The 20,571-nt window shown below is 38.5% G+C and overlaps 1 protein-coding gene across 3 annotated transcripts in view; it reads right to left on the bottom strand.

Moving 5' to 3' along the window:
* DNAJC5 (DnaJ heat shock protein family (Hsp40) member C5) overlaps window positions 1-20,571 on the bottom strand; it is a 48,026-nt gene that overhangs the window by 8,939 nt on the left and 18,516 nt on the right. For 2 of the 3 annotated variants that reach the window (XM_067554066.1, XM_067554067.1), the window contains 3 exons: window positions 5,215-5,332; window positions 2,393-2,606; window positions 150-321 (listed from right to left, as the gene is read on the bottom strand). In XM_067554066.1, coding sequence (XP_067410167.1) covers window positions 150-321; window positions 2,393-2,606; window positions 5,215-5,321 — 493 coding nt within the window. In that variant the 5' untranslated portion in view covers window positions 5,322-5,332. Of the gene's footprint in view, window positions 1-149; window positions 322-2,392; window positions 2,607-5,214; window positions 5,333-14,730; window positions 14,801-20,571 lie in introns of all 3 variants that reach the window. The other variant, XM_067554065.1, reaches the window with a different exon arrangement.

Here is a 20,571-nt window from a genome sequence, read left to right as displayed (position 1 = left end):
CTGCCAAAACTAATGGCTTATGGTGGTCTCTAAGAACTTAACACATCGTTCAATGCATTGCTATTTAATAAGCCGTGTCAGAGACTTCAGTGACATCGGTCATTCTAGAAATCTCTGTAGCTATTTCACCTGCTGTTAATGAGACTTACCCCTTTCATCCGACTGTAACTGTGCCTCCAAGTCCTCTGGAGAGACATAGTATTCTTGCTCGGCACCTTCAGGAGGTTTAGGTTTACACTTTCCACAGCAACAGTTACAGCAGCAACACAGACAGCAACAGCAGTAGCAGCCTGTGATGAGTCCACAGAATACAAACAGGGCCTGCAAAGAAGAGAAAGAGAATGGACACAACACATAAGCTGCATCTTCTAATGAAAGTGGATCACTCCTGTTACCTAAACTACACCTCTTGCTACAGCAGGAGAAGTTATAATGAGCTACTGTTTCAGCTGCATCCTTAAGTGTATATAGGCTAAGAATCACCCACACAGTATTAATAGGAGTTCGTCTTGTCTTGCCCCTCAGAAGGTGCCTGTTGTGTTCACAGTGGCACTTACTGATGTTAAAATGCAACTCTTTTTGCACTGCTACCTTGGAAGTTTATTTTATTTCAGCCAATTATCCAGTCACTGATCCACCAGTGATATAACTATTTTCTCACCCCAAAGGAATCAGGAGATGAAGGTGTTTGCAACGATGCAGGAAAACATACCAATGCCTTAATCATCAAGATTGGAAAACAGTCTTAAATTAACCATGTAAGTAATGTCACTGTAACTAAAGCACAGTGAGCTAGAGGAGTTCAGATTTCATACTAAGAATCGGTGTGACTCCTAAAGAATGTAATTACTCATGATAGATTTGCATATGACAAATATCATGCTTCCCCCCCCCCTCCAAAAAGAGAACAATTTATAGATTATACATAACTCACATCGCAGATTTTCTTTAAAACTCCCTACATTCCTTTGGGGGGGCGGGGGGAGAGGAGGGGTGTTAAGCTCTCACAATTCCATTTCAGGGTCTGCATGCATCTGAGTGCAGCAATATAAACATGAATCAAGTAAAACACAATGATTCCTGGGTACTGGCAATGTTTATTCATAGACTCTCCACATAACATCTATTACATCTCCAGTTCAATGTGCATAAAAGTCACGCTGAGGGGACCGTCCAGAGTGAAAGGTGACTGCTGGTGGAATCTCTCAGGAAGCAAATGGGAGAGATACAGGAGGAGGTGGCTAGGCTGAGAAGCATGAGCAACTCATTGAGAGTATTCATTTGGAGATGTCCAAGGCTGTTATGCCACTGGGGGAGGAGGAAATGGCTCTGTCACAGGGTGGACACTAGCTGCTGGTTCCAGCATCTATGAAACTGGATCAGGGCAAGCTGGCTGAAGCAATGAAGGGTGTTGGAGGAGATGGGACTATGTAGTGAGCTTGCCTGTTTGAGGGAGTGTGTGTGATTTGAGGCTCAGGTTTGCAATCTTGGAATTTATTAGGTGTAGGGGTGCTTTTGTAAAATCTAGAGGCAGTTGTTGCTAAAAAAATAAAAATAAAAAACCCAAACATTGCTTCCATCTGCATCTCACTATGATGCAGAGCTTGCTACTGTTATTTGTGCCTGTTTCACTTAACAACAGATTACGGTGATACGCACTGTGTGTGGTAGCACATTGAGACCACGTGGAAGATCAAGATAGTGCAGAATGCTATTGTCCAGCTGTTGTGCAACACTCAGGAAGCACACACCACCAATACTCAGAACTATACTGATGAACAATACCCTTCTGGGAAGTTATCAAAGTGCCTGTTTTAATCTATTAAGCCTTAAAATATTTTGGAACCTGGCCGCTTAAAGGACCACCTCTCTCTCCTTGACCATGTTGTCCCAGTTAAGATCAATGAGGATGCCTAATCTAGAGCCCTCAACACAAACGGGATGGTATTCTCCATGAGGGGATCCCCAGCTCTGAAATTTACTTCCCTCATTGGTCTACGAGAGCCCAGATTTGTTCATCTTCCCAGGCACACTGCGTTTCTTATCTTTTCTCTTAATCATTTAGACAGGTTGAAGGTTCACAGGCAAAGGAAAATAGAGGATGACTGAGGTATGATTCTATTAAATGACTAGCTATGGTGTGCAGTTTTTTGTGAGAGAGTCTCTTACCTGGAAACTTGTAACTGGAAATTTGATTAATCAAGATATTGTATGAAAACAGATTTTCTAATGGTGTTTTAAATGTCAGGATCTGTCTAGAGCCCTGAATAAGTGCCAGATATAACAAATAAATGAAATAGAACAAATATCCAATTAACAATAATAGCGTAGTACTCTTGAATGGCTAAGCATTTGTTCAGAATAAGTGCAAAGAAATCTTTATCTCATTTACCTTTGCCCACCAGCTGGACAGGACGAAATATGTGTTCACATTCTCCTCTCCAAACTGTTCTGCTACGTACAGGCCCAGGGAGCCATACTTATCATATATGTTTCGTTTTGTGGCATCAGTCAATATTGCATGTGCATTGTTGATCTCTTTAAATTTATCTGCAGCCTCTGGATTATCTGGATTCTTATCAGGATGATATTTCAATGCAAGTTTCCTGTGGGGTGGGAAAAAAAATTATCAGGTGCTTTTTTGCAATTCATCCTAGTACAATGGGTAGACTGATATTTCCTTCATCAACTCAGACAGGCTCCCAGTCTCAGGCAAAAATATTTAAAAAGAGTTGATTTACTTCATCTCTACCTTTCCATTGTCCTGTTGACTCTCCTTTAGATGGTAACAAAAGATTAACCTTTCTACATGTTCTATCTCACTAACCTACCTGAGCTCATAGGGTGAGTTTCAGATTGCTGGATTCAAATCTAAAAAATCCAGTTCAAAGATAGAGGAAGTTTTCTTTTCTGCTCATCTGAACCTGCAATTTGTACTGTTAAATTCTGAGTAGGAATGCTCCATCTGAAGGGGATATACATAACAGTATAGAAAACGCAACAAATCTAGGACAGTGTTCTGAAGGCCACATCTAACCTGCAAATCTAGTAAACCAAAAATATAACAGAATTATCTGGGGTCGATGCAAGCATCATGGTGCAGAAACAGACTAATGTTCAATTCAAGATGTACATGTGGTGGAATTAACTGTCACAGTTACCAGATATCAGAAAATCATTACAGACTCCATAAATTTTTCAGCAATGTGGCTACAATGGATCTGGAAGTTTATAGAGTCTGTTGAGGTCACAGAACTCAGAACAAAAGATTCTTTTGAACTTTGGGTGCTGTTTAAATTTGAAAATTCAGACACTCAGAGGATGATAAAAAGAATCTCTGAAAAAAAGCTGGTAAAATACCCTATTCATAGATATGAAAAGTGAAACCTGTCTTACAAATCTCATTGGATCCATTGTGATTCTCGGACAAAAAATTAGACTAACGTCACCAAATTATATTTGGCATTTTTTTGTGGTGCAGGAAATGGTTGTTTAACCTGTTACAGAAATGTTCCACACAGGACTTTAAATTAGTGGCCAAATTTTCAGAAATATGCATGGAAAAGTCTGTATACATATTTGCATGTGCTCGAGTTTGGCATGGAAATATCTTGATGGACATATGAAAAATGACAGTTAGCACATGTGTGTACACCAATCATGACATGAATGAGCACATATCAGAGTGTTTGCACATCTAAGAAGGGCCTGCACTAGAAACTTTGACCCTAGAAATGGAAATGTTGCCTGGTGGGATATTTCCCAGTGCCACCAGGAATGCAATGGTCCCAGTGAAGACACAGATTTTATATTTAGCGTAGAACATCACAGATTCCCAACACTCTATAAAACAGGCTTACTCCTGCATCTTTATGCTACATAAAGCTAATGTTTCCCATTTTGTATACATAAATTCTGTAAGAAGCCCATAAGACAGTGAAGGAGTTTGAAGATGATGGCTCCACTATGCAGTGTTTTGTAGTTTAATACAGACTACAGCACGATCATTCCTGTGAAACAATCATTGTGTAGTGGGGCTGGGGAAGAGGTTTGCTTTTCTAGAGAAATGAAATGAGGGAATAAGTCCCAGCTTTATAAACATGAACAGCAAAGGAAGCATGTGGTCACTGAAAGGCAGTAAAACCAAGTACACAAGAGCTGCATTTTCCTTAGAGAATCTAACCGGATGATCATTTTAAAGAAAAACTGTTTGCCATTTTCCCAATAAGTTAAAACTTGTTTCATGTTTTAGACTAATAGCTTTTAGTGCCTCAAATTTCAATTAATTCTGACAACATTTTATATAATCTTTGGATATTTGTGGATCATCTTTTACTTTCATGTAAATATTATTAGCATTATAAAGATAATGAATTAATTTTGCCCTTCTGAAAAAAAAAAGACAAAATTAAAAGAAACACTTTTCTTTAAAGAACATCCACAAGCAAAGATTACTACTGACCCCTAGTGTAATGTTGAAACCACTGTCATTTGCCAACTATAACCATGCTGAACTGTAGCACAGTATTTATGAGTAGCAATGATACATATGAAGAGTATTGTGATTCTCCCTGCCACCCCCAAAAAAAAAGTTTTAAAAAGTTTCAGGTTTGGTTTTTTTTAGGTTAAAAGTCAAACCTGGATTTAAAAAAAAAACCCAGTATTTCAAGTTTAACGTGAAAAAATGTGAACTAATTTTTACAGATACTAAATTACATTGCTGATACAAGTTAAGGTACATCATTTGTATCTTCAGGGCATGTTCCTTTGCTCAGGGGACTAGACATGATTGGTCTCAGAAGAAGCATTACATACTTATGCTTCTTGTTGGGCTGGCAAGAAACTACCGAACTTCTAAGCTAAGAGTTTAACTCTTAACACTTTCCTAAATATTTGTTAACACGTTCAAATTAAATACTGAAATAAATGATCTATAAGAATTCAATTCTCAAAAAGTGAGCAGTTCAATTGCAATATCTGAATTTTCAAAATTTGCTAACAGTTTATGTGAAGTACTACATTATATATTTTTTCTCACCCCCGTTGACATAAGATGAAACTAGATTTTTTCAGTGCAGAGAACTTTTCTTATAAGGAGTATTGATAAATATAAGCACAGACTACATAACACACTGAACATGACATTTTGACTACCTGAAAAAGTTAGCAAACATGCTCTGTGAAGTGTCAGGGACCAGACTTTTGAACCTTTACCTGTATGACTTTTTTATATCATCAGAAGTGGCATTCTTGTCCAGTCCTAGGACATGATACAATGATTCTCCGGAGGTAGACAGCGAACGTTGCCTCTGGTCTGTCATCTTGAACTAACCTGAGTGGAAAAAAACCGACGCATTAGGGCAGAGCTATTGAAAATCCCATCTAAAACAAAGATGCTTATAATCGAAAAAAGTCCAGACCTCTGACTTCATTAAACAATCAACCACCAATCTAAGTAGAGTTTTTATATAAACTTTATTTTTTTCTTTTAAAAGTTATGTGGGCTTTGAAGAGATGGTAAAAATTCCAAACAAAGCTGTTTACCTTGCTTTCATAGATCTTTACAGCTTTGTGCTGTCAGTGCAAACAACAAACTATCAGGATAAATCTAAGCAATTCAAAACCACTAAACCTTTCTGGAACTGGGAAAAATTAGAAGCTGGTGCTCAACATAAACATTATGCTAAAACATACTCAGGCACCACTTAAACACATTCATTTATAATCCGAGTGGTGAAACTTTTCAATATGACCCATTGTAGTCTCCCCTTTAACCAGTTCCTTATCCACCTTTCAATTTTCATATTAATCCCCATCTTTTCTAATGTAACTAATAATTCCCCATGTGGAACCATATCAAATGCCTGACTGAAATCTAGGTAAATTAGATGCATGCATTCCTTTGCCTAAGAAATCTGTTATCTGTTGTGGCATCAGTGGCCAGATGTGCGGTGGGACTCATCAGTAGCAGATGTGAATAGATCTATACAGCTGGTCCCACACCAGAGTAGATCACAAATGTATACTGACCTAGATCACACTTAGTAACAGCTTCATTGTTAGAGATAGGGTTAAGTTTAAACAAAACTGAATCTGGCTTATGCATGTTTATTTATAGCCTTGTTTTAAGAATAAAGAAAAATATGGGGGTATAAGTAGAATGATAGTTTATCATCTTTAAAAGTTTGGCATTGAAAATTAAAGCATCTGAATATTAACAAAGTTCAGAGCCTGGAGTAAATGACTGCTGTTTGTACTTATTTTTCAAAATTGAGATGCAATTAACTCACAGGCCTACAGGTGATGTATTAGTAAAGTCAGTGATAAAGTGTAGCCTGATCGATTACTGTAATTATAAAATTATTTACCGGGGTGCAACATGTCCTGGTTACAAACAACGGGCTCTTTATTCAGATGGCTACTTAGAGTTAATTAAGAAGATAAAATTGGTGAAACACAAACTTTGTGAGCTTCAATTAAACAGACAAATATAACTGAAATCATAATCCACACACATCAGTATAAGAATAAATTAAGTACAATAAAGTAATTTCTTGCATTGTTTAAACTTTTTTACTTGCAGCCTAACTGTTGTCAAGACTTCTGCAGGCATCACAGCAAAAGTTTTACTTTTTAAAGGTTGAAGTCCCCAAAGTGTAGTTTACAGTACACTGTAAAATTGAATGCACCAGGATATTGTTTGTTCTACTGAATCTTCCCTCTCAAGTAGTTCTGATTAACAATATTAAGAGATGCTCGGTATCTTTAAAAAGTGTGCATCCAACACTCTCACCAGCCATCTGCTACATACTCTAACCAGGCATGATTCCCTGAAGAGGTTTCCTTTAAAAGGCTATGAAGAAAGGTAATCCTCTGGATTAAACAGCATCACTTTTGACCATCTGTGCACCAGATACCAAGAACATTGTGTATGAGTCAGCTCTACTGAAAAGTGTGCCTATGTATTTTTGCTGTGCTAAACACATACTGGTTGAGGGTTTGTTAAATTTAAAAATTCTTTATGTTTATATTAATTTGATTTTAAAGTGCATTATTTCAGATAAATTTATCTAAACAGCGATTTCACCGATGCCTTGATGATTAGCTGGATCCCTACAGGGACTCAAATATTCTCTTTTAAAGCAAAGGACCATCAGAACATCTGTTCTTTCTTGTTAAAGCCCACTCCCACACCAGAAGACCCACACAATATAGCAGATAAGGGAACGGAGGAGAAAGTTAAGCAAATCAAGTTTCTCACTGTATTTAGATATTTAAAATGTAAGCAGTAACAAATCAGTTCTGTCAGAATTCATTCCCTAAAGTGCTAAGTAAGCAATTTACAAAGTCACTACCTCTTGTGCAGAATCCAGAATCAGCTCTAATGTTGCTGCAAGGTAAGTTTTTGCACTTATAATAGTTCTACTTTTACAATTCACACACAAATCAATAGGCCAGTTACACATTTAGACAACTGTCAAATCTTAAAAAGCATAATCTCATTAACACAGTTAATCCATCAATACCTTTTTAACATATCCAACTCTAGAGTTGGAATCTGCATTACCAAATTGAGTTTTACCCTTTGCATACCACATCTTGGTACCTTTGATCACCTCTTTGAAGTCCAGTAACTTGGGAATACTTTGTTTGTATTAGAATCTCTCCTATAGCATGCATGAGAATAAGTTGCTCAGCCAAAAGTGAAAAGTGTGTAATAAAATTGTGAATGTATGAACATCTTCAACAACCACCATATTAATGCAAATCAAACCTTTCCTTGACAGATAGTGGATTACTGAAGAATGTAAATGGTCCTTACTATGAATTCTTTTGGTGCGTGGCCATGCTATTACCACAGTAAGTCTGTTACAAAGCAGCAATAATGTAGAGAGTTCTGGTGTCCACCTCTTTCCACAGCTGCCTGACGGATGGATAGTCCCTTAGAATATGTATCAGGGTTCCAGGTCTATGTATGACTTCTTGTAGTTTTGACAAGATGTAAAATTTTTTAATTGCATAACTATTGACAATCCTGGAAGCATGTAGTTTTTAGAAATAAATACAGGTTCTAAGTCATTTACCTTTTTATACTTTTTATTGTTTATGAAAATAAAAAAAAAGTTCTCCTCCAACACTACCTAGGATTCCAAAAAGTTATGGTAGCTTCTGCAAAAGCAAACAAGAATATAGTCGAACAAGAGCTGTATACCTTGCAAATCTTCCACATACCATGTGCGGGATTCTTCATATAATGTCTCACTGGCCAGGCTTTCAGAAATATATATCTGTTTTCAGGTCCAGTTTATATACCATATGTAATCCAACTGAAAATTCACTTGCTACTACAATTTCACTCTCAGTCTGCTGAAGCGAGTCAGGATTAAACAGCACAGAATTCATAAGTAGTCAGGATAGAACTGTTCAAAACAGTGATGACACTACTATGCTGGGAAATACTGAGTATTGCTTGAATCACAAATTAACATAATTGTCAGGATGAGTTCATCAGAAGCCCCCACCTAAAACAAAAGAGATTGTGAACCTGCTCAGGAGTTTGGACTGCATGAGTAGAGTGCTTTCGCTGAGTATTGTTTTGGGTAAGGAGTGTGTGGGTGCATGTGTGTCATGTAACCTGTACAGAGATGGTGAGTCGAGTCCTGGAAAGTAGTGTTTTGTGTTATAGAGGCTGGTGGTTTCAGGGAATTGATCGACAGCAGGCACAGAACATGGTTTCCTTATACCAGGTGGTGGTGAAGGACCTCATAAGCGTGGATACCCGAGGCACACACCACCTAAAACCTGTCCCTACAGCTTTTTCATCTCTCTCAGTAACATTTGTCATCTCTATTCCATTGTACTGTGTATTCTAGCTAGCTTAAACCAGTCAATCAACAAAATTTCATGAGTATTTCAATTACTCATTTATCAGAAGAACACCATTCATATGCTGCTAGCCAATATTAAGTGTCCCTACACATTCACTCTAATAGAATCGGACCATGACAAGATATTGGAGTAGAATAGCATTTTGCAGTTATTGTTCAGATGAGCCTACAAAGATGAATACGCCTTAGACACCACCCATGTGTCACCTCAACAATATTTGCTTCTTCAGCAGTCCTTTTAAAAAGATGTACCCAGAAGGTAAAATGATTAGAGCTATTTTGGCCCCAAGTTGGAAAGCATAGTCCAAAGGAATGAGGCCCTTACAGGAACATCTTGTTAATAGTTCTGTCTCTCTCGGTCTTTCATGCAGATCTCAAGCATCACTGCAGATCTCATCTGCATATGGGCACCTAGCAGCAACTCAGAGGTGGAGCAGTTTTCTAGACAGAAAGGTCCTAAGCCACTTCGGGTTTTACAGGCTAATACCAAGGCCTTATTCTCAACCCAAAAAGGCACAAGTAGCCAGTTCAGAACATGAGGCACTGATTGAATATGTTCATCTCACTTACCAAGCAAACTGCTACATTTTGCACTAGCTTTAGCTTCCAAATTGAACTAAGGTGGGGAGTGCATTACAATAGCCTAGTCTTGAGCTAACAAATGTGTGAATTACGGCAGCAAGGTTCACATCAGAAACTAAAGGTTGCAATCTTCTAGAGAGATGCATGTAGATTGTAAGCTCTTTATGGCAGAGACTGTCTTTGTGCCAGATGCTATACAAAATAGAACAATGGGTACAGTGGTACTCGATTAGGACTCCTAGGCACTCTAGTAATACAAATAAGTAATAAATAATTAAAAGTGGTTGTGTGCGCATGCACCTTGATTTTTTGTTAAAACCTGAATTTCTGCAGGTAGTTCATTTTAAACAGCATCTGTAAATTTTGTGACCAGAACTTCAGATCAAAGATTCCAGCTTCTCAGGAAACACCAAAGCTACCATCCTGTTCTGTATCAAGTGACATTTTGTTTTGAAGGCCACAGAGAATGACAGCTTTGTGAAGTAGTCACACAGTACTAAATTATTCAATTAAATACAAAATATTGCATGCTCTATAAAAGGAAATGCTGGAAACATTATCCTCAAGAATTACTCACACTTGACCGTAAGTGTCAAGGGCCTGAGAAGTGATGTTGTACCTGGAAGAGGCTATGCAAGTTGTGGACAAGCTCCAAGTAATAGTTTCAATTTCAAAAACTGTGAAAGACTAGAATTGCTACAAAATCAAATCAGACAATTCCTATTGGGAAAGAGAAGCTTGACAATTTTATTTGTGGAAGAGCTATTGGCAACATTATTATTGTTGTTACAAACCCACAAGAACACTGTATGCCATGTAGTGTGGGTAATGCAAATAGCAATCATTATGCTTGAAATCTTCAGTATAAAGACCTTGCTGACATATGCTCAGACCAATTTAGCTATGCTCTTTGGTAGCATTCAAATGCTATCAGTCTCAGCTGAAACTTACCTTGTCATTCTAAGCTAAAAGGAATCAAGAACTCCCTCCTCAGAGCTGAAGCAGTCAGCCAGGGGGAAACACTCATTTTCACAGTGACGTTTTTGCACATTCTAGTTACACAGCATTTTAGAATACATACATTTAACAATATCTGACTCAAGAGCCAGATCACAGCTAGAAACAAACAGCCTTGTAGTTCTGCATCAGTTCACCACTAACTCAATGGACAGCACTGTCCATGTGCCACTAGACCCTTAGACTTGAAGGCACATTCTGACAATGGTAGCTTTTCCTTTAGCTTCTAGATTTAGGCATTAAATATTTATTAGTGAAACATTTGCAAATTGGAGAGCACAAATTTGTTCTACTACCACTTTACATGCTTCAAATTAATTTTGTATTACTTTTCATAGTTAAAGTAGCAAGGGCACAGACCAGAATAACCAATGGATTGATTACTTTAGTCCAATTTCCCAGATGAGAGACCACTTTATAGTACATTCAAAGAGAGTTAAATAGAGCTGTGGATGCTCAGCAACTTTGAAAATTTGGTTGTTCAATTTAGATGCCAAACTTCTAGCACCCAAATTTGAAAATTTTGGCCTTATTTCATACTGTACAGTTTTTGCAAATAAAAATGGTAATGTACTTTTAGTGATAAGGTATTTTAGGAGTAATTTTCTAGGCATACAAATTACATGGGAACACCCCACTTAGCTTATACATCTTTTCCTAACATGGCCAATTGTGATACTTATGTAAATTGAAGCTCTCTCCTTTCCGATCAATCTGCTCCTCCTTCATGATTTGCTGAGTACAGAAATTCAGAATCATTTCAAAGAAGAACTGTGATGTCATAAACACTGGACTGGCATCACTGAATAAATCAAAAAGGGAAGTGGGCTAAGGATGAATATGCAGGATAACTCACATTTGCAGACACATGCCTCTTGTGGGACTGAAACACATCTCACCTATCATCAAATGCTAGGGGGGCAATCAGACTCTCCCATAGCTCTGCAGAAACATCTCAGATAAGGGTTCCAACAGGAAGAATAGCAGTTAGCATAAGCTTTCGACGAGGAGACCTCGAATAAGGATTTAGTTGTTCAACTTCCTTGATCTGGATCACAAAAATATCTATCACAAGTACACAACTGTTTTTCACAATTAAGTCTGCCTGAAGGGACCTTTTCCCACAGTCAGACTGTTTTGCTTAACCAATCTTCCTTGGTATTAAGAACCATTTTAATGTACATTGTTTGGATCAAGCTGACATTTTCAAGCAACTTTCTGTGGATGTCTTCCTTGAACACTGGAGTATTTCTGGTGCCACTGGTTTTTCAGCGAGGCTACAGATATGTTGCTGTGATGGAGTCCACCAGAAACAGTGCTCTGGAACCACTCGGGACGAAGCCAGTTAGGACTCTAGGGCTTTGGAGTCTGTCCCCACAGTCTTCACATACCTGTGCAGCCGCCTCCTGAATCTGGCTTGGGTGTTCAGCACCCCTGCTCCGCCTGAGCTCCCTGTGAGTCCCCCTCCTACACACTGCCAAAGGGCCATGTACCCTGCCTTGCAGCCACAAGTGATTCACAGCCAGCATGGAAATCAGAAGGGTTTATTAGTTCTCAGGATCACAGCGTAGAAAGACTTTGTTAACACATTCATTAAAAGTCGCAGCAACCAACTAGGGAGCCTCAGAGCCCATTCTCGAGCTCTGCTCCCAAGCCCCCTTATGGGGGGGACTGTCCTTCCACCTAGCCATCCCCAGACCTGTCCCCTTGCCCCTCCTCAATCCTTTGTCTCCCTCCTGGGCAAGGTGGCCACTCCTCCTGGTCTCTGCCTGCCACAACCTGTTGCAGCTGGTTGACCCAGGAGGGCAAAGGGGTCTGGTCCATTGTCTGCATACGTGTGGCGGGGGAAGGCCCATCCGCCCTCTACTGTTCTCTGCAATGATCACACACCCGGATCCCATTACTGAAAAAAATGAGTAACATATGGGGGAAGTCATCACAGTTGTCTAATACCATCATATGGTAAGGTATTTAAGATACATAAACTATTCTAAAGCCTAAAAAGTCTATGCTGGGTTGTAGGTTTGTTGGATTCTGTTTGAAGCTTGTGCAATTCCAGATAAAAGAGTTGTGAGAAATGAAAAAAAAAATCTTGTAAAGGATAGTTACATACCAGAAACTAGGAGTTAAGAATTTGTACCTCCACGGATCCACACTGTAGGGGTAGCATACCATGCAAGCAACTGAACCACGGACAGAAGTAAAAACTCATTGAATCCATGCATCTCAGTTCCAAAAGGCTCAGAGACTAAGGTAAAAAGGCCCTTTCACCTAACCAGCTCAGTTCCTTCCAATTTCAACAGAACCTAAATACAAAAAACCTGAAAGGGTCTTTGAGAAAAACAAGTCTCTTGGAGGAAAATATATCCTTGGTGAGGGTGGATAAACAACCTATCCAGTATAGGAAGCTGGAAACAACAACATTTCTCAGAAATCCTCTGGAACTCATTGCTTATTGTTGACAGGCTTTACAGAGGCATTCCTATTTTGTCCTAACTACATTTTTCATGGTACTAGGTAAGTGAATTGCTCAGATCCTCAAAATTACTGTGGAAAGAGGGTGTCCTTTAATAACTTCTCTCTCTCACCTTCAGGAAAAAAAAAGTCAATGAAGTTAGGGAATTTTTTATTTTTAAAATGAGCTTCTCATCCTAGCCTTTATAAGACTATGCTCTCTGCAGCTGATTATCACTGAGAAGCAGGGAAAGGAATAAAGAAAGGCTCTATCAAAATAGCACGTTGGATACATCTCCTTTCTTTTACAGCACTTCCCCTGTCAGATAAGGTTCCTCCCTTTGCCGAACCATGGACTCAAGCATGACAGCTTCACTTCTCACAGTGAAGAACCTCCACACAATTGCTTCCAGAAGTACAGGAAGAGGATCTGGACACCAAACAAACCACCAGAGGAGAAGAGATAAGCAGTCATTTACAGGTGCTGAAGTCTTCATCAGTTGCGGGAGAGTTCAGACACAAATGCTGCAAGGAGCGTCTTACCACCCAGCTGCTGCTCAGGTGGATTTGCGGTCGAACCATGAAGGAGGAACCTAGCTAGTTCTTGTAAAAATGGCAATACAACTACTCTGGAGAATATTTATTGAGCTCTGACAGCAGAAAGAACATAATTTAACACAAGGCTAGAGAAAGAGTTCGTAAGAGTTCTTGCCTTCCTTCCATGAGTTTGTCTGGAGAGGGGCATACTCATTTTGTAGTAAAACCAGGAGAGAGTTTTAACTACTCAAAACAGAGAAGAGATTGAAAATTAAACATCCTCAGTCTTTTATATGTCTAGCATCTCAGCATCAAAATCAGCTATCCATCTTCTAAAAGGGAGTCCTAGAATTCTTATATTTTCCTCCACTTAAAATCATCACAACAACAAAGAGTAAAGTAAAAGAATGCTATCCTATGGAAATCTTTAACACAGCTTGCAAAATTGTCATGAAAGTATCAGCCCTCACAAAAATAATCTATTTGCCAATACTTTATAATGATCATCATGAAAATGAAGAAGCTACCCCAGATACACTATCTTGCATGGCTGCTTTAGCAGACGAGCATGAAGACTGATCTGGGGCTTGAGTTTAGCTAGCTGTTACAATCAGTATCTCCAGAGGGTGCTTTTGCTATATAATTTGGTGATGCTCTTCTAGATTTTTGGAGAAGGTTTTTTTTTTTTTTTAAAATCACACAAGTCATTCCTGGCAGCTGACTGCCTCTTTCCTCGAAAAATCTAAATGTCCATCACATATTAAAAAAGGTCCTTTCCAAATGAAAAAGAAAGTGAAAGCTCAAATTTTCCAGTGCAGCAGACCATGTAACTGAAAGTGTTAGTTTTAAACTAAGTGTTTTGTTCAAACCAATACTTACTGGTAAAAGGCTGCATAAAACCCAAAACCATCAGCAGACACATCAGTAAATATTGATTTATAAATACCACTACTGGCCTTCACATCCAGTCCATCTGCTTTATGCTAATTAAGAGTAGTTATCACAATCTGGCATCTTCCTAAGGAACTAAATTCGTGTATATTTTCTAAAGGAAAAACCCACATGTAGCAGACTGTAGCATGATTTATGATGTTTGGAAAGAGTTCTAAACTTTGGTTTTCTCCATCCGCCCCCATGAACATGTTGGGAAATTTCTCTACCCACTATATTTGATCCTTCTGTTCCTTCAGCAGTATTTGCCAATTAAATGAGATTTGCAAACTCTGCAAGAAGTCAAAAAGGCATTACTTACCTTAATGAAACAGTCAAACTAGATCCCAGGTGTCTAATGCCAGTTTCCACAGAAATCAAACTAAATCCTCCTAAGGGCAGAACAACAAGCAAACCATTTGTGTATTAGCATGCTGCTCCTGTGGTTTGTTTTTATTTTAATCCCTGAAACCTTTAATAAAAGTATCTCAGTCACCTTGCTACAGTTACCCTTTGTGCTATACTAGAGAAAATGGATTTAAGTGAAATGGCATGAGAATTTACACTTTAAAAAAAATATTTTCACTTTGCTTGTTTAACTAGGATAACTATTTAGATCAATGACTATCTTGGCATATGCTTACTGGATGTACAACTGCCTAAAGACAGCAGCAAGTAAGTGTCTGAGCTCTTGATTAAAGGGACACTGTCAGAACATTTAAACACAAATGCAGGTTTTAATGGGAAAAATGGTTTACAAGGCCCAAGATATCTGCAAGTTTATTCAGGTGAATTGGTCTGCATTTAAACATTCTCATTATGCTTTGATCTAAATACTGCCTCACTGTGGCGGTCTATAAAAAAGAAAAGTGAACAGATGAATTTATTTTCCTTGTCCAAGCTTACTGAAGTGCAAGTGTATGACAGAAAATGGTGAAATAAAATTAAACACACATTTTAAAGAAACACTTAACTTTCTAAAAAGTCAGAGACATGTATCTGTAAATACCTTTAACTCAGTCCCGTCAATATTTGTAGTTTTAAAAATCGTAATTTTTTAAAAAATGTTTTTTCTGCCTAGTTGCTATGTGAAAAGCCTGCACACAGACACACACACACACACAGAAACTAACAATAAAACTGACTAGACAAAATGTTGTGGAGTGCACAAAGTCAAAGAACATTTTTTAAAAATCATTTTTTCTAATCTTTCAATAACTGTCATTGTAGGTGTCATCTGTAACACCAGTAGTTAAAAACCTAATAGTAGCGTGATTTTTAAGTTGATGATTCCTTTTTAATAATCTGAAATGTTGTTATAAATACAGATACAGAAATTTGTTTTAAAAAATGCAAAAAAAATTCATGACGTTAGAAATAAATGAACTTTAGCTTTTAAATTCTATCCATAATAAAAGCAATATTTTACTTGAGGTATCCCTTTTTTCGTCAGCTTATGTACAACATTGTCTGACTGAAATTAAAGGGACCTACATGCATTTGCGAAAGTGATTGAATTTCAATATGCCAATTTTAATGCCATTTTACAAGCAGCTTGTAGCTTCATGCTGGGACCCACATTGACTCCATAATGATGTAGTTATGCCAGTGCAAATTTCCTTCATGTAGATAGGGCTTCTATTCACACCATTCCTGAAGCAGATTACACATAGTGAAAAATGAAGCCGTCTCAGCCCTGTCCACACTACAAACTTGCGTTGGTATAACTATGTCACTCAGGAGTGTGGACCTTCTACAACCCCAAGTGACGTAGTTATACCGACCTAAGTACCCCAAGGGCAAACAGTGCTATGTCAATGGGAGGGCTTCTCCCATCGTCATAGCTACCGCCTCTCGGGAACGTAGAGTACCTAGGACGACAGAAGCAGCTCTACCATCAGGGTAAGCAGCATATTCACTAAGTTCTGCAGCTGTGCCTCTGTAATACTGTAAGTGTAGACAAGCTCTCAGTAACTCATGCTTTAGTATACAAGGGGAAAAACCATGATTCAGCAACATAAGCTACTTCCCTTTCAGTGTCCTAGGAAAAGTGCAAAGATTGCTGCTGTTCACGGGTTACACATATAAGTCATAAGGAAGAGAAATGTCAAGCACCAACTATAGTGAACGGATGTGAGAAGCTGCAGAGTGCTACATAATGTGACAATGACTCAGGAAAATGAACATGGGATACAGAGCTTTTTTGAATAAGTGGCCTAGAGGCAAATCTATTCCAAATCAATAGTCACAGAAAACTGCCATCTGAAAACTGTACAGTAGCTTTTGTTAAATGACTGGAAGGTGGGGGTCTCAGTCCAACTTCCAACAGGCAACAGTATACATCATAGTTGACTGGAAGGTGGGGGTCTCAGTCCAACTTCCAACAGGCAACAGTATACATCATAGTTATCATTCAAAAGCAAAATTCTTATTGACAAACAGCAAGAAAGCGAAGACTGAATGAGCTTGAGAACAACTGATGTTTATAAGGGCTGTTTTCATTCTCCTGTCTTTGACAAAAGTTTCACCACACAAGAGTTAGACTTTGGCTTCCAAAGAGAGTGCATGCAGTGTTTGACTGCCAATGACATGTGGAGAAGAGTTCCAGGCAGTGAAAGATACCAGCACAGACCTGCCCACATCCTGGCAAGAAGAAAACTTTTTCTGAAATAAGACATACCAAAAAAGTTCTCTGAGGAAAAAACAAAGAGCATATGTGAAAGAGGAAAAAAAAGTTGTATAGTCTTTTCTTCAGGAATGAATCATGGAGCTTGATTGTTACCATCGATTCTATCTATACTAAGAAAAATTCTTTAGCAGCAGAAAAAATTATTTGCAGCTGGAAACTACTGATCAAAACCAACAAAGTAAATTACTAACAGATTTAATTCTGGTAAAATATGAACATATGAACAATCCCTGTCCCAGATATTCCTTACAATCATCTCTTTCCAGAAAGCATATCTACATTCTCACTAACACACAGCATTCACTGTTCAGCTCAGTGACCATCTGCAGTACAGATTTCTGGGATTTTACTCGCTTGGTTTCTGTTGCAACTGGCAACTCTAAGTTAGTGACTCAGGAACGTTTTGATCCACATGTCCAATCTCATTATTCAACAGGCCAGATCCACTGACCCAGAGATCTACATAATACCCAGCCTGTAATTACTTGTAAATACCTTCCCTCATTATCACATTGTGTTCAGAATAAAAACAAATCGAGCTGAAACAGAAGGAAAGAACTAGAAAGGAAATGGAAAATGTTCAAAGATAAAATCAACATATGCTCCAGGGTTGCCTGTCCCATTTAAAGACAAAGGAGGAGTAAGAAAGGCCAGTGAGAATGAACAAGTGCTTGAAAGACATGTAATGTATGAACAGGTATAAAAGTCAAACAAAAAGATTAAAGAATGCCAGATCCAAGCAGATTGCAACCACAAGCAAGAGTACAAAAAAGCAAAGCAGAATTCCATAATATGAATGTAAAAAGTTTTTCAAAGTCCACATAAAACTTTGGTTGGGGAGTATCTCTGTCTTGTCAGCTGTTTGTATTATTTATCTAAAAAAATTTTGTCTGCCTAATTTGCCCTAATTCTTTGAATCCATGAGACCTATCACATATTAAAAGATAGCTTTCTCTGCTTCCCCTATATGTTTTGCCCCTAATTAGGATTTTTAGCATCTCTTCTCTCTAGAACCAATCAAGCCACATGTTCCCAATTTTTCTACAGGTTCTTGAGTCCATCAGCTTTCCTGTCACATTCCTGATTCTCTTTAGTATATCCACTTCCTTGTGATAGCAAAATTACGCCTATTTCTAACACTTGCCCCATTCTCCTCCACACACAAGAAGAAGGGAGTTTTTAAGCAATTTCTCCTCTTTCAATAAAATGCTGTTTTCAATCTGAGTCCAAACCAGGATCCTCACTTTTTGTTATATATTATATATATATTAAAAATACCTTACCCGGTGATGTGATACATCAGCACAGTGAAAAAAGATTAGTTCACATGGATTCAAAGAATCAGTGCAAATAAGGCAACTGTATTCACTATTCAAATAATTCTAACAGTTGTCAAGACAGGGAAACTCCCAACCATAATTCCATGGACTCTGGGGGGGAAAACTTTTCACATAACACTGCACTGATGATCAGTCTATACCCAGCAAGCATGATATGCTCACAAGTTTGATTAGATAAAACTATTAACTAGATATTGTTGTGAGGTGACACCTGCAAATGTCAAAAGTCTGATGAAAAGATGAAAAAGTTTGACTAATGAAATGTAAAAAGAATCAATATTATCCAAAGAATAAAATAAAAAGACTACAGATGAAACAAATTGCTAAGAGTTAACAACTGTACACAGAGGTTTATTGTTAAAACACTTTAGATATGGACTGTTTTACCTACCTTAAAATAATAACTGCAAGTATATTGATAAACACTGAGAAGATGGCTTGGTTCATTGCAACTTCAAAATGCAGTACTTCTACATTCTCTTCTGCATTGCCACTTATAACTTCCTATAGCAGAGTCCTTTCCCAAATCACAATACAAAGCCTTTTGGCTAAGATCTAGTGGTCAGTTTGCTATCCGATATGACCTTTATCAAGAAATATATGCTGCCCTTGCAGGAGGAAGCAACCTCTATTAGGTTCTTCCAGCTCTAAGTCCTATGTTCCTGTGCATTAGAGAGGCTAGATCTTAAAACAATTATATACATCAGAGGAAGCTGTGATGAAGCAGATAAACTGCCCGCCAGCACCGCATGGGTTAAAGAGAGCCTTTGTGCCCAGCTAGCCCTGCCCTGCTATAACTGCAGCCAATGCCAGGTCTGGAGGTGGGAGAAAAGGAAAGAACCTGTCTCAGTTCAGGGCTGGCTGGCTGAAGAGACTCCCTACCTAAGAGTCTCTAGCCTTCCAGCCAAGGCAGCCACCTAGAAGTAACTACTGTCTCCCCAGCCAAAGGAGGAGAGGAGATCTCAGAGCCTCTGGCACCTGAGGTAACTGAGTGAGCGAAGTCCAGAGACATTGCGGGATTCAGCCACACCAACTTACGGCTGCCTTGCCCGAAGGAGCTTGGGATCGCAGCAGGACACTGCCCAAGATCTACAAGAGAGTGCTATGGGAGGCAAGCCACCCAGCAAATTGAACTAGAGGAGCCATGCTGCAAACTGAAGACACAGTGGTAGGAAGTAGCCTAGGGCAGTGGATTTAGACTCCCTGCTGGGAGGGCCCCCCAGGTTCCGGGTTAATGCACACAGGGCCATGGGCTGGGAGCCAGTGGAGAGGGAGGGCCTAGGTCCTCCTACATACCTCACCTTAAAAACTCAGGCGCTTCAACCAAGCAGGGAGCTGAAAGCCAAGAGCTCCAACGACTAGGCAACCCAGCCCTCCAAGCCACCTAGTAGAGAACCACTTTTCCTTTTTAACAAACCACAAAAACTAGTATCGTGACGCATTATGCTTCAAGCCACTAACTATTTGCCCTACTAAGTTTCAGTCTGAATTGAAGTTTGTGTTTTAAAAATTAACGTGTAGACTATTTTTGTGATACAGAAAGTGAGAAATAACTGCCAGTGATTTGAGCCAGGAATGTCACAGACATCCTCCACTTAAATCCTGATCTAAAACAACCCTACTATTCTGGTCATGAACTTCTCAACACAAACTCACTGTGTCAAATTTTGTGATGAAAATAGAGGGACCATGGTGAGATTAGCCTCATTTTCATTTGGAATAGAATTTAGGTCTATTCAATGGTGAAAGACTACTGCTCTAAAATACTGAGACACTTCTCTAAAGTAGTATGAGTTACAAAAATATTCAAAAAAGCAATGCAAACTACTAAATTGTTTTTAGTTTAAAAAAAAAAAAAAAATTAGGCCCAGGATAAACACAGCTCCTTTGCTAAATTTAAAGTCTGGATTGATTTTTATAGACTTTATTAACTCATAAAACAGGGGTGATGTTGAAACTTAACTACAGCGACACAAATGTCATCTCCATAATAAGCTTAGTGGATTAAAATTTAGCCATTTAAGACTGATTGACCAACTTGTTATAAAGACTTGTGACCTTGTACACTATAAAGAGTAAGATTCAAATCTACTAAAGAAAGACTTTAACATCAGGAGGCAAGAAATAACTAAAA

The sequence above is a fragment of the Emydura macquarii genome, unplaced genomic scaffold, assembly GCF_026122565.2.
Source record: "Emydura macquarii macquarii isolate MOO-44397 ecotype Brisbane River unplaced genomic scaffold, CSIRO-AGI_Emac_v2 contig_1483, whole genome shotgun sequence".
NCBI lineage: Eukaryota > Metazoa > Chordata > Testudines > Chelidae > Emydura > Emydura macquarii.
This window is presented reverse-complemented; position numbering and strand designations above follow the sequence as displayed.